Source organism: Triturus cristatus, chromosome 3_2, assembly GCF_964204655.1.
Source record: "Triturus cristatus chromosome 3_2, aTriCri1.1, whole genome shotgun sequence".
Classification (NCBI taxonomy): Eukaryota; Metazoa; Chordata; class Amphibia; order Caudata; family Salamandridae; genus Triturus; species Triturus cristatus.
Genome location: NC_140584.1, coordinates 925040807 through 925056186, shown reverse-complemented (window position 1 = coordinate 925056186; position 15380 = coordinate 925040807). Strand labels below are relative to the sequence as shown.

At 44.7% G+C, this 15380-nt stretch overlaps 1 protein-coding gene across 1 annotated transcript in view; it reads right to left on the bottom strand.

Annotated features, from left to right (window-relative positions):
• The window catches only part of DHX40 (DEAH-box helicase 40), a 332526-nt gene that overhangs the window by 257874 nt on the left and 59272 nt on the right, over positions 1 to 15380 (bottom strand). Inside the window, exons 4-5 of the mRNA XM_085649399.1 lie at positions 14334 to 14453; positions 13126 to 13356 (exon numbers count right to left, since the gene is read on the bottom strand). Of these exons, the coding sequence (XP_085505525.1) occupies positions 13126 to 13356; positions 14334 to 14453 (351 nt within the window). The remainder of the gene's footprint in view (positions 1 to 13125; positions 13357 to 14333; positions 14454 to 15380) is intronic.

Sequence of the window (15380 nt, the reverse complement as noted above, 5' to 3'; positions counted from 1 at the left end):
GATAGGTATTGGTTGTCAAAGATCATAACTTATTATTCTGTTGCTCCCACATATGATCGGGCATAAGCTTAATCCTACTCAAATTCATGTTATTGTTCTGTGATTATTCCTAGGGCTGATTGCTCACACCTTTACACTGTAGGTGAAAACGTCCCAATGTCACCAGGGCTGATTGTTCTTTACCTTTATGCTATGGGTGAGGAAGGCCCAGTGTAAGTATTTGTTAAAAGGGGAAATGAAGGGAGACGTGGCCAACTGCAGAGGACGATGGCCGCACACCAACGCAGCTCCGGCACACCACGACCGGCATCAAATTAATCTGCATACTAATCCATTAATGTGAGCTGAAGCAAAGCCGCCTGCCACCCCAGGCAATCCCCCTGACCGAGTGAAGCGGGAGGTTGGTGACCGAAACCGAAAAAACAGGACTAGAGCGAATGACCCGGGAGACCTAGTCGAGGGACACGCTGCGAGCTTCACGGAAATACACAAACACTGGCGGCCGACGAGTTGGGAGAGCGCAGATTTATCACAAGTGTGGCTGATTCTCGACAGGTGTGCAGAGAGAAAAGGAGGTCTCGTCCCACCGAGCGGGAGTACTGGCTGCCCCGTACGGCAACTAGTGCCTGGTCCGGCGACCGCCGCTACCCGGAGGGAGGCAACTGGAAATCATCGCCCGCCCGGCACGCTCCCCTGGACCGGGCGAGCGAGAGTAGAAACTGAACACAGCGGAGGAGGCCGTGGCTGGTGTGTGCTACAGAATAAGTGAGGGTGAAGAGTTAGCCCGCCTCGAGCGACCTGAAAGAGCGTCGGACCCGGTTCCGGCCTACGGGCCAATTGATGTCACAACACGGTCCCGACGGCCATTGACGGTTCAAGCCCCCGGGGAGTCGGACCCCAGGGGAACAGTGAAGCAGCGCTTAGACTTGAGCCAGGTTTCGAAGCAGCTGCGGGGGGGAGGGGAGGCCAGCAGTCCTGCCACAGAGATCAGGCCCCAGTGGGGATAATATTTGGCCTGCCCCTCGCTACAGATCTAAACTCGTATGGTGTTGCCTGCTGGTAACCCCACGTGGTGTGTGCCACACAAGTTCGGTGGGCAACAGTCGGAACACCTGGTGGTGAAAGCCATCAACTTAAACTCGAGAGCGAACCGCCGGGGCCCCATGGTAGACGCTGATGGAGACCGGGGCCTGGGCAAGACCCTTGGTGACACATCAGCATAATTGAGTGCATTTTTGGTGCTCAGAAACAACAACTGCAGGAAGGGGGTGCGCGCCTTGGGGTTGAAATCAGACAGGCCCGACAGGGCCATCATTCAATGGCCAGTGCAGGTGGCGGTGAGTAACTGGCGGACTCAGACCCCCCTGTGCGCGCCCTTGGAGAGCCATGGAGTGCGGCAATGGTGGGAGGAAAGAGCGGCCGCACCACGCTGCAGACAAATCTGGACAAATATGCTTGGCAGCAGGGGATTGGCACACAAGCAAAGGCGCTGCAGAAGTACGAAGCGAAGGTGCAATGACACAACAAGATGGAAAACAAGATGATCTAACCAGACAGGATATCATGTGCTCAATCACTACGGTACGAACCTCTCTAGAACCCAGGATGAATTCTGTTGCCATTGAAGTTTCCCTAATTAGGGTGGCAGTCGCAACACAAATGCTAGAATTAAAGAAGTAGAGACCATCACTAACTCGCTAGTTACCAACACGACCCTACTGAAAAAAAAAAATCAAGGACTTACAAATAAGTACGGAGAGAATGGAGAACCAACTGGATGACTATGAAGGGAGAGGTCGGCGCAACAACGTTTGAATTCTAGGCGTTCCGGAGCGTGTGGAGGGCCCAGCAATAGATCTCTTCGTAGAAGATCTAGTCATAAAAAAAAACACCTGAAACCCACAGGCCTGTCTAGGTACTTTTTGATAGGGACCCATTCTGGCACGGGTATTTAACTTTCACGACAGGGATGTTATCCTCCAAGCGGCACGCAAAACTCCACCAATCAGTTTTGAAAGCAGCAAAATCACTTTTTTCCCGGATTTCACGCTCATGGTACAGAGATAGCACTGCACTTTGTTGGAAATCAGAAAGGCCCTACAGGATAAAGAGCTTAACTATGCCAATTTATTCCCTGCTAAATTGAGGATCGAAGCGGAAGACAAAATGTGGTTCTTCACCCTCAGAAAACGCACACAGACCGACAAACGCGAGCGAGTAACTTTGCCCATGGAACACAGAAAAATGACAGACGATCTGGGCTCTAACCTGACAGCGTACATACGAAACAGGGACACTAATGAATGAACGGAAACAACTTGGGAGACAGGAATACGACTAACCTGAACTGAGAGCTCCTTAAATGGAGCGACACCTACTAACCATGTAAAATCCTACTGGGGAAGCCAAGATGTGCTGGGGTAGAGTGGCAACCTACTCCCACCAGATTACTCAACATGCTCGAATATTGATACTTGATGCTGGAGGTGGGGTCGGCCCACGCACCACCGATTTCCAGGAGTGGGCGACAGGCACTCTGCTATGTTGGGGAGGCGGGTGGTTCTACTTCCACCGTGCGAGGAGGTAGGGAGGGGGTTGGGTATGTTCAAGTTGGGAAAGGGGGAGATTTAAGTTATGTTCTAGATCAGTCATTGCGACAGGGAGAAGGAAAACCCAATACTCCTTGGTCTGCAAAAGTAATGCTGCGGGGAGGTCTCGGTCCTGGGCTAGTCATGGAATGGGCACCACACACATAATCCAATATTTAGTAATCTGAATAACATACACATACCACTATGGATGGTAGGAAGGGAAGAGCCCTCCAATTCCTTACCTGGAATGTCAATGGGCTTGGAGACAAACTTAAACGGGGGATAGTCCTACAATATCTAAAATGCCAGGTGCCTGAGAAAGTCTTATTGCAGGAGACAGACCTTGTTGGTAATACCTGCAAGGTTCTAAATAGATGGGGATATAGACTTGCAGCCCATGCAGGGTTCACCTCTGGTTCCTGTGGGACAGGCATTCTCATTGGTAAGAGCTGCCCATACATAATCTGCAAAACATGAGTGGATATCCAGGGCAGATTCGCAGCTGCGACCGGAATATGGGATGGGAAGCTACTTAACGTGATGTCAATATATGTCTCCCCATCCCTGCAACAATCAACACTAGCAGAACTCAGTAAATATATTCTAGGTAATAGGCGGAGACTTCAACCTGACTGTTAATGGAATGACTGATCGACTCCCCCCTAGGCAAGACCCCAATGACAGGTAAAAATTAGCGAACTTTCTCTCGGCCTTCGGCCTTGTGGATATCTGGAGACACCCTAACCCAAGGGCCCACCAGTACACATTCCACTCTGGAGCCCATGATAGTCAGTCACGTATAGACTATCTACTGACTCACACTGTGAACGTCCCTAATTTCACCAAGGCCTTGCGAGAGGTATCTTCGATCATTCCCCAGTCTGTGCCTGGAAGGCATTGGACTCTCAACCCCGACGCACAACCCTCACTATTAATCCATGGTTGCTAAGAATTCCACATATAAAAACAGAATTGCTCAAGGACACTGATTAATATTTCAGCGAAAATGTTGGCTCAGTGGCTTCACCGCAAACCCAGTGGGGCGCATTTAGGGTCGTCATAAAAGGCCGTATTAATGGTGTGGCATAAAAAAAAGAATTGACGACAGGCATAGAAACGCTTGAGAGAGAGATCGTGGAAGAGGAGGGGAAATAGCTCTTACTAACGATGAGTCAGCCAAACAAACCTTGGGCGCTAAGAAGCAAGACTATAAGCAGCTTCAAACAGAGGCAGCTAAATCCAAGCAAAAGACCGTGTACCGCAAGCTCTACGAACATGGGGAGAGGACCGGTAAGTTGTTGGCTTGTCTGGAGAGGTGGGATCAGGCCCATCGTTGGGTTGCGCTATTAAGGGGAACAAGGGGGGGGGGGGATGTTATGTTATGGTATGTTAATATGACTTATAGAGGGCACGATTACCTTACGGTGTCCTGGCGCTAAGCACTGATAACCTACGCTAACAAGGAACTAAAACGGAGAGAAGAACCATGTTTTAAGACTTTTCCTAAAAAAACTGAAATCCGAGGAGTTTCTTAGCATAAAAGGGAGTTCGTTCCAGAATTTAGACACACTGTAAACAAAACTTCTGCCTCCCCAGTTTACTTTTTTAAAGCAAGGTGTTTTCACTAGCTTAGCCCCAGTAGATCTAAGAGTTCTACAGGGAATGTACTCTCAAGTGGATAGGGAGCCAATGCAGATTCTTTAGTTCTCCTTTGACTGACACAGTCCTGGGAGTCCGGGTCAACAGTCTGGCAGCAGCATTTTGAATAACCTGCAGCCTGTTTTGATGTTGTGATTGCATATTAACATAAAGGCTGTTGCAGTAGTCAAGGCGTGATAATATAAGTGCAGTCACCACCGTTCTGAGACACCCCTCAGATAGATATGACCTGATTTTTCTGATCATTCTAAGTACCATAGAACATCCCGACGTCACCTTGCTCACCTGGTCCCCCATGTTGAGTTTGTCATCTACCACCACACCCAGGTTTTTAGCTTTCCTGCAAGGTGTAGGGCAGAGCCCAACCATGTCAGGCCCAGTCAGGTGTCCACATCAGAGGATTATTGCCAAATCTCAAAACCTCTGTTTTAGCTGAATTTAGCTTAAGGCAATTTGCCGACATCCACCTAGAAATGGATCCCATGCAATCTGAGAAACGTGTGCCTGTTTCCTTTTCAGCTCCCTCCATCGAAGACAACACAATTTGTGTGTCGTCTGCGTAGGAGGTGAGCTGAAACCCAAACGATCTAATAATACTAGCCAGGGGTGCCACATAGATATTAAAAAGTGTAGGGCTGAGAGACGAGCCCTGCGGCACCCCACATGGCAAAGAAAAGGGTTCAGAAGTATCGCCATTTAGTTCAACTATTTGTGATCTATCCTTCAGAAAGGAGTAGAGCAAATTCCATGCTCGTCCTCCTATCCCGATCTCTGATAACCGATTGAGCAATACCTTGTGATGAACGGTATCAAAGGCCGCGGATAGGTCTAATAGGATCAGCATCGCGTTCCCTCCCTTGTCCATCACCTCTCTAATCTCCTTGGTGGATTTGAGAAGCGCCAGCTCAGTACTGTGATGAGCTCTAAAACCATATTGAGAGTGATCCAAAGAGTTATTTGACTGAAGAAAATCACTAAGTTGTCTGTTAATAGCTTTTTCTAGCATTTTGGCTGGTAGGGGAAGTCTGGAAATAGGACGGTAGTTAGTTGGATCCTTAGGGTCCAAAGACTGTTTTTTTAATAGAGGAAGCACTGAAGCTTTTTTCCAAGAACTAGGAAAAGTTCCAGAAAGAAATATGTCATTAAACAGAGGTGTCAAAGCCCTACAGGTAATATCTGCAATCTGCTTAATAATCCATGTAGGACAAGGATCACTGGGGGCACCTGATTTTATATTATTCATAAGTTTCACAGTGTCCTCTATATCCAAAGGAGAAAAATCATCCAAGGTACTAACCGGAGGAAGAGAGATTTTAGTTTTTAGGATCTACAGGACCCACAGGAAATGGCATAGGCATTTGCCTCCTATTTAGACAAAATATACACATCCGCTACCACAGCCTCTGCTTTTGGCTCCCGTGATCTAATGGCTACTATCCTGGTCCCACGCCTCGCTCCCGAATAGTCTCTAGAGGGAGACCTAACTAAAGAGGAGTTACAAGTTGCAATACTAGGTATACGTTCTGGAAAGTCTATGGGACCCAACAAGCTCCCAATTGAGTTATTCAAGGTAACGGCCTCCAAGTTAACACCCTTCCTCCAGGACATGTATTTGGACAGCTATCAAATAGGCGCCCTTCCAAGTGAGCTTAGACTTACCTTGATAGTGGTGATACATAAACAGGGCAAACCAGTGGAAGAGTGTAGTTCATAACGACCTATCTCATTGCTCACCGCAGAGGCAAAAATCCTTGCCAAAGCATTGACAAACAGGCTTATCCCCATAATTAACAAAATAGTGCATCCCGATCGGTCAAGCTTTATGCCGGGTCGAAAAACTGCTCTCAATCTCCGTCGTCTACATGGGGTGTTAGGAAGAGGATGCAGCTCTGTCACTCGATGCCAGGATGGCATTTGACACTATTAAATGGCCCTAGCCTATTCGCCGTTTTGGAGCGCATGGGGTTCGGCCCTAACTACATACAATGGATTAAACTCCTCTATACAGACCCAAAAGCACAAATAGTAGTCAACTGCCATACGTCCAAACATATTTAATTGGGTAGGGGAACCCAACAGGGCTGTCGCTTGTCGCCTCTTATTTTTGCCCTGGTTCCGGAACCGCTGGAGACATGGGTGAGAGGGGACCCCCTGATAGGGGGTTAAAACGGACAGAGCACCACGAAGACAAAATTTCCCTTTATGTGGACGACATATTATTGCAGCCCCAACCGCATCGATCCATCATATCCTTCATATATTCCGAGTGGTTGCCAAAAATCAAGAATATGCCATAAACTGGACTAAAATCCATATTATTTTTGATCCACATCCTAAGCCAAAATTACCACCAGGTTGCGAGGTCCCAATGGCAACCAAGGGATTCCGATACCTGGGGATTTTTGTGACCCCTGACCTATTGCTCTTTTACAATACCAATCTCCAGGGCCCTCTGACCCACCTGCACGCTGATGTACGACATTGGCGCCCCCCCCCGACCCTTCTGGGATAGGCGGCCCTTTTTGAAATGCTGGCACTGCCTCGTTTTCTGTAAACATTGCAGAATACCTCCTTCAAGGTCCCAGACTCCTATTTCATTAATGTTGAGAGCGCAGTGCAGAACCTATTGTGGTACGGGAAGAGACTGTGCATCACACTGCAGAAACTGACGAGGGGGTGGTACGATGAGGGGATTGCCCTGCCAGATCCTAAACAATATTACTGGGCATCTTAACTGACAATAGTCAATTGGTGGGTCCATGTCCCACAAGCTGAACCTAGCTATCAAACGGATAGATGGCTAATGGTACAAGGTGGATACCGTAGAGCCCTCTATTCTAGCCCTGAACACCAACATCTCACAGACCCCACGGCCCACACCATAGAAACCTGGCACCAAGTTAACAAAAAAACTAGGCTGGCACAAGGGAATAACGCAAGCAATACCACTCTGGGAGTCAGAGCGGCATGGTAGACTGAGATCCTGCTCCAGGTTTGACCAGTGGGACTTAATTGGCATCTCATCTGTGGGGGATCAGTGGACAAAAGATGGGCTGATCTTGTTTGCCAAACTGCAGAAGGAATATCAACTGGCACAATCCGAAACTTTTAGGTATTTACAAATAGTCACACCCTTAAGGATGCCATTCCCACCAGGGGGAATGTGGAGGGGGGGGTTCTCCCAGAGGCATCTCCACTAGAAGACAGGTTGCTACTAGACCCGATACCCAAGAAAGCGATATCCCCAACCCATCAGAAATTGATTAATAACTGCCCTGACCTACTTATACGCCTCAGACAACAATGGGAAGCAGACGTGGGGGACCTAGAAGACAAGGACTGGCAAGATGCGTTGGCTTCCCCACTTGAAGTAGCCATCCCCAGGAGACTGAAATTGATTCAACTTAAAATCCTGCACAGTGCCTACCTCTCAGCGGGAACTCTGGTCTAAATGGGGAGGAGAACAGACACAAACTGTCCCCTACACTGCTCCCAGGAGGGAACCTTCTTCCACACGCTCTGAGACTGACACCTCCCCGCAACGTTGCATACTTAATATATGGGAGGCCACTGATCTAACCCACACTGAACAATCCTGGGTCTCTTTTGGGTTGACTCTAGCCAAACGTAACATTGCACAAAAATGGGGAGTAGGAGAACTACCATCAATGGGGAGGTGGCAAACTGACATGGACAGATCCATGATAGTGGAAAAAGGCGTTTTAAAAAATAGAGGTTGCCCTAAAAATGGGATCTTAGGATCTTAAGTGGGCAGCATGGAATACATATAGGGGCGAGATCTGGATGTCTCCCACAGTTGAACTGCATAGGAGAGGGAGGGGACGGCCAGGCCTCGATGATGAAGAGGAAGGTACAAAATGAAATGAGGCTGACCCAGGACTGGAGATACCCAATGTAACAAACACCACGGCTGTATTTTGAGATTTGTCATACCACTTTCTGTAATGCTGAGCTCCTATTCGTTTTGCCACATACAAAGAGTTTTAAAAAATAAAGTGGAAATGAAAATCATAATAACCAGACCATGATGTGGCCCGTAAAAACGTGGTTCAACCCATCAAGGATTTTTTATTCCTGTGGGATTGAATATGTCCCAACTCTAGTGGACAAGTAATATAATAGGCTCAGGATAATACAAGAAACCTAAAAAAAATGAAGAACATGTTAACATTATTAAATTATTAAATAGTCCGCTTCACTCCGTATTATATCGGTGCCACATACCTATATCATCAATTTGTTGTCTACCTATCTGGGCGTGGTAATGGACACTAAAAACCCTCTAGTAATTTTTCCTCTTCACAATGACGTACACCACATATATAATACGTACAATAATAAGGTATGATCTTTGACAACCAATACCTATCAATATTTGAGGCGAGGCTAGGTTGTATATACTGAGTGAGGGTTTTTTATCTAGTACCCTCGCTTTGAATGTCCGGTATACCTTACCTCTATATAAACAAATGAGAGAATATAGCTACGATTGAAAAGGGTTTCTAAATGTGGTAGAGTGGCTGTCAAAGGATTATATGAGTGAGGGTTGGTTTGTCATGGGCCCTTTGGACAATTATGTTCTGATTAATAAGCTTATTGCTGACAATGTTAGCTTTTTTATGATAAGTTATGACTCATAGATCCAGATATAAATTGAATGTACTTAGGTCAATGTTTTTGTGATTAGTTTTGTTCATTTAGGTAAATATAATTTTGTTACATAACTGATAAGATTGTATTTTGACATATGTTTTTATGCAGGCGAACACTGCTTTTTAGTTTAGCGAGATATTAGTATTGTTGTTGTCCTGAAGAAGGTGATCCCACAATATTTTTCCACTGAAACGCGTCAACCCCTCCCCCCCCACTTTGTTAAATTTGATGAACTATGAAGCATATGTGGTAAAAAAAAAATTATTTGCTCATGTTTTATTGATTTCTTCGAATTAACAAAATTGTAATGACAAATGTGGATGTCTTGATTATTGTCTCTCATAACAACGCTTTGATCATATTGTGTGCACTATTTTAGGATGAATTGAGATTATTTTTTTTATAACATTTGTAAGTAATGTTTCTTTTATATAATTGTATGACTGCTTTTTATTGACTGCTTTATTAAACAGATTGTTATTATAGTCTTTTGGGTTTCCTCCTAGTTTTATATTAAGAAATGTGTGAATGTGAAGATAGTGGAGTATGAGATGTCTGAATGAGTTGTTTTCCCCATGAGAGTCTTTTTATGATACATTAACTATATAAGGTATCCTCTCTCTTACAGTAGTGGGGCTGCGCTCCTTTCTTTGAGCTATTAAAGTCCAGGTCATAGAGGACAAAATGTACAGCCAATCTAAAAATAACATCGGTAAAATTAGAACTATAAATCAAAGTACATTTATAAACTAAATTTACACTATCTACTAAAATGCATCAAGGCTGACATTTTTAGTATCTTAAAAGTCATTGTGTTAGAGAGCTTTTAAAAACCTGCTCATACTGTATAGGTATACATGTGTGACAGCCCTCCTAGCAGTAGGGCTTTTAAGTTCCGGTTACCGCTCTAAAATGCCCAAATCGGGTTGGAGTGAGTGAGGGTGTGAGTGTGTGTGTGTAAAATGTCACGCTGCATCCCACATTGGGCATTTGACAATTAAGCCACCTATGAACTTTTAGCACAGTTTTTATATTGCCAAATAATCCAATTGGGTTTTGCCACTTCAGCACCAGGTTTTCAGTCGGAAAGCACACCAATAAGAGTGGTTTAGCATGCTTTCACTGCCACATAGCAGCAGGCTGTTAACAAGTGATGCTGCGTTTTTGGACAAACAACAAAATCGCTGTAACATATATAATAATATGTTAGTAAACCTTATTGTAAATTTCTCTTTTCTTCCCAATTGCATTCACTAACGTGTGAATTCAATGACTTGGATGCTTTAGAATGCCTTCACAAATTCATAAAAAAAACATTTGCTGGCTTCCGAATTTACACAGAACAAGGTTGAAAATATGATTCAATGTAGAAAACGCAAAACAAGAAATATTGGCCACTATTTAGTCACGGTTCAATATAGGTTGGAAGAGGCTATCATAGCAGAGCAAATCTTTGCTAAATCCAATTCTTAGAGTAAAAACAAATCTTGCACATTCATTTTTTTTATTTAAAAAATACTTCCATATTTTAGCATTTAGCAGAGCCACTGGGTATCTGTGGGAGGTGGTGGGAAAGATGCAAATTTGGACTGGATATCATTTGGCCAAATACAGTTTTGAAGACTTAATCATGAACTGACCCAAATGTTAAACAAGCATTTACAATGCAATGGTCTCGGCAATATTATAGGTAGAGCTATTGGTATTGCTCATTATTTTTTTTATCATTTTTGTATCCCTAAATAAATGGCATTGTCATTTCTATTGGCATTAGTTTTTTTTGCATATGTGATACCTCTGCACTATCCGCAAAGCCTATTGGAGAAGGGCTGGAAATAGCTATACAGATTAACAGCACAATATACCCCAGGCGAAACCTTAATTCAACGAATTCCAACCCGATGGAACATCGGTCATTCAAGCCATGAAATACAGAAGCAGATCACTGTGAGTACAAGGCATGGGGCTGTAGAAGATGATCAGCCCCTCCCTGAGCTCTGAACCCCATCCCTTGGCCTTTCAGAAACGCGTTAAAAAACTGACCATTTCGGCCGCTTTCTATACTGGCCTGTCAGATTAAGAGCGGCTGAGACTGCAGAACATCTGCTACAGCAACCTACCTTACTTATTAGACGTTCTTCCACACTCGCAGGCTTTTTCAAACTGAACATGGCTTCTTTTTCCCTTACTCTCCGAATTAACCGAAAGGTTACACATATAACACATTTCTAAGCTCTAAAATAAATACATTAGATAAATATATTAATGCAGGCGCGCAACACCCCAACACCCATTGGACTCAAAGGGCTTCAGCCCCCCCCCCCCCCCCCCCCCCCTCGTGTGCGGCAGCCCGGGATGAGACACCTTCCCGGGCAAAAAAGCAGCCGCACCCCGAGCACTTCACAGGTCTTTGAAAGACCATTTGCATGTTAATGAGGCCTTGCTGTTGTTTCACCCCTTCTAAGAGCCCCTGCAGCTCCACTCTGCCAATTGCTTAAAGTTTACCCCCCCCCCCGAAATTTTTGCTCAGCCCCCCCCGAAATTTGGCTCTAGTTGCGCCTCTGTATTAATGGATACATAAATAAATCAGAGATGCTCTTTCATTGGGGTTCATACCCCCTTCATTTCACACCAGAATTTCTCAAATGCGCAAATCTAGGATTTGAACTTTAGTGCAGGATGATCTCCCAATGTTAGGAAATGAGATAATATGGTCATTTTCCAAGTTCCAATTGTACTAAGTCATGCTGGGTCTGGTCTCAGTTTTTAGTAAAAAGCGCAACAACGTCATCTGCTCCGGGACAAGTCACCCAGAATGTGGCGCAAAAAGCTTCAGATTTCGCGCTGCACTGTTAAATGGACTGGATAGACCAGAGCGCGCCAAGGCCTGACATGCTGAACACATGTACATGAATTTCATTTTAATGCCCTTCTTATGTGAGATAGCCAGGCTTTATCTCGCGCTCTCCTCGGTGCGCAGAGACCGCCATACATCCAGGGAGGCTCCGGCTGCCGTGTCAGAGGGCTTCCACTCGCAGCTCTCCCTCGTGATGAACGAGGCTGTTCATCTAAACAAATAAGCACTTCAGAGGGCTCCCCCCTTACAGAGCTGTTAATCCCGGGAGCCTGTGTTATCGCCGCAGTGCTCGAGGGCTGAGCCTGAGCAGCTTCCCTGCACCGCCTGGTGCATACCCGCCGCTCGGGCGCGAGCTGAACATAACAACCGCGTCACATCTCACAGAACCATTTCCTTATTTCTTTTGCTCATTTTGTTGCGCGGTGTGACATGCCGCAAGGGTTACACACGACTAGGGGTTGCCATCTTTCGCGGGTGACGGTGCCCACATTTGGATTTTGGGCAAAGGTGTGTGTATATGCAACCCCTTTGAAAATAACGCCATGTATTGTTTCTCGCACACCCAAGTTATTCCATTACTCCCACATAATTTCAGGGCTTTGCTTCCATAAAATCTGCAAAGCTACTTTTAAAACTTTGAAAGCTTTCTGAAGTGTCAAAGTTTAATAAGATTTGTGCCGAACACGGGAGCCGAGAGCAGGGGGAGAGGACGCCATTAAAACCACTGCCTTTCTCCGAGGCGAAGCAGAAATGCCTCGGAGAAACGCAGTGGCGTTTTCAGATTCGGGGGCGTGTTTCTTTTTCTCTCCTCTTGCCATTGGCTGGAGGAGAGAAAAACACGCCTAAAAAAGGGCGTTGCTAAAAAGTAGAAAGAACAGCAAGAACACGCCCCCGAATCTGAAAAAGACGGAGCCTATTTGGAGGGACAGCTCTCTCCTCCAATGGCTGGCCTCCGTTTAGGAAGCCAGCCAATGGAGGAGAAGCTAAAAGAGAGGCGGGCTAAATAGCCACTCTAGAAAACATTAAATCTCCGACTTCCGGTTCTGCCTTCGGCAGACCGGTAGTCCTCGACCTAAAAAAGGGCTAATGTTCAGACCAGAAGAAAAAACCCTAGCAGTCATGGGGTTAGATAAATGCAAAAAAAAAAAAGTGTAACCCATGGGCAAAGCCTCCTTCCTGTAGGCACAACGATCACCTCCTGGTATCACAGGAAGCAAGGAAAGTAGAGTTTCTATGTGCACAGTCCTTCACAGCAAACACAAAGGAAGTAGCTTAAAAACTCAGTGCCATTCCAAGCAACGTTTTTATAACAACCAAAGATCTAGGACCAAATACAGTTGTTACCTCTGCAACATACGCTGAACCTTCAAGATTTTTGGGGCCAATCAAGTTGCAGAATATTTCCTTGACAGGGAAGGTCCTTCCTGGAATATGTACAACTGGGCAGTTTCCAAAGAACTCAGAAAGTTTTGGGATTTCCAAGGTTGCTGACATCACCACTATCTTCAGCGGGCGTTTCCGACCAGGGCACATTTTCGGCTGGAAGAGCTTCTTGAGTAGACCAAAAAGGATGTCCTATGGTTGGAACGGATAGGACAGAGAAATGAGAAGGACAACCAATCCAACAGTCACATCAAGTCTACACTCACAGATATTTTCAATAGCGTAAGTTCCACTCAAGTTTCCACAAAACTACACTGTAGAATATCAAACACTGAGAAAGGCAGTAAGTTTTGATTTGTGTTTATAGTGAAATGATTTGTTGTGTTGAAAACAAAGATGTGTTTAGGTTATTATTGTGAATACAGTTATCTGCTGAGCACAAAAACATATACGCAACGTACTCCATTAATAACCGTTCTAAGGAAACTGATGGAATTGTAACGCGATCGTGATTTTGAAAGAGTCACACTATTAATGGTGCAGAAGCAAAGACAGGCCTGCAGATGGATTTGTCTATTAAAGCGCAGGAGGCACAGAAAGGGGAAGGCCTACAGGGCCTCGCAGTTCATACATTTGACAATATCTAATTAGTTATACCTCGCAATATATTTGCTGCTGTATTGAAAACATTTCAGCAAATACTCTTTATAACTGGTTTCTGTAGCCACCAAAGTCTAATTTCAGCCAAATACTACTCCTGCAGACATGGGCTGCATGCATTTTAAGTGTTAACATTGCAAAGGCAACATGTGAAACGTCACTCTCTTTTTTGTAGAAGCACATGCAAGAAAAGCAGGGCTGGGATGGTCAGAATAATGTTATATGTTGTCATAACAACACAAGGTATTGCAAGCACAGCTCTCCTCTCTGGATCTACACTCAAATGTCGGATGCTAGTGTTTAAGCCATTAACTCCATAGTCCTGCACAGGATTGCTACACACATAACCCAAACAAAAGTACCAGGTTTGCAATATAAGCTGCCTCTGAAGAAGTGTTTATTTAATAGCAGGTGAAATCTTGAGACCACATTTTGGAAATATATTGACAAGTAAAAGAATAAAGAAGCACAATAAGGTAAATATATAACAACAAAAAAAGATAACTTACAGTGCTTAGACTGCGCTCATGAGCTTCATCAAGGATTATTGTGCTATATTGTTTAAGACTGGGGTCTACAAGTATGTGCCGCAGCAAGCATCCATCCGTCATGTACTTGATTGCAGTATCCTGAATGATTCAAAGTTATGTTCATTTGTACCATGTATTACAAACTGGTTCCTCCAGTTATAGCCTGCTTTACATTTGCATCTTTCTTGCACATTTTTCTCCCCACCTGCTTTCAACAGCGCAAGTCATCATGTATAACAAAGTTTTGCCCCCAAACCAGGAATGACTGACTTACTGCATTTATAGTATGCACATTAACTCAGGAAGGTAAAAAGATATCGGTCCAAAATGGAAGTATTCATATATTTTCCCCGGTGGGCTATTGGGCTATGAGTTTGGAATTGGGAAGAACTAGCAAATCTGTACTACTTGGGTTATAGGTAGGAAGGGGAGAATGGACTCTGGAAGGTGGATAGGACATGATGTGCAAAAGTAAGTTGTGGTGGTTTTTATAGCCCATGATTCGCAAAATAACAGGGTTTATTTACAGAAAATAAATTTTTACTATTTGTAAAAAACATTTTAGGAGTCGAAACAATCATCCTAACTCGTGAAAAGGCTTTTGCGACATAGTCTGCATTGCAAATAGGAGGGGTGTGTAAAAGGGGTACTCCTTTATCATCTGCCATTCGGAGTGGAATGTCTCAATGATTTGCCATTTCCCTTGCTAACCATTGATAAGATACCCACATCTACAGGGGTTGGAGGGCGGCGGGAATTTGCAAAGAGGAAGTTGCCCTTGTGGGAACTGATGGATATGTTGCCCTATATGGTCTAGTGTTCTGAGGGAGGTGTGACATGATCTCGCTTTACAACCTAGAATTATTAGCTAAGTGTTCAGTAGATTCGAAACCTTGGAACAGTAAAGCAGATGTACATCTGTGTGCCTGTGTGTCATCTGCATATGACTGAGCTGTGATAAATTAATCTAGGCTCAACTTGGAATAAACCAAAAGATATTTTAGGCTGGTTTGCTTATTAACTCTG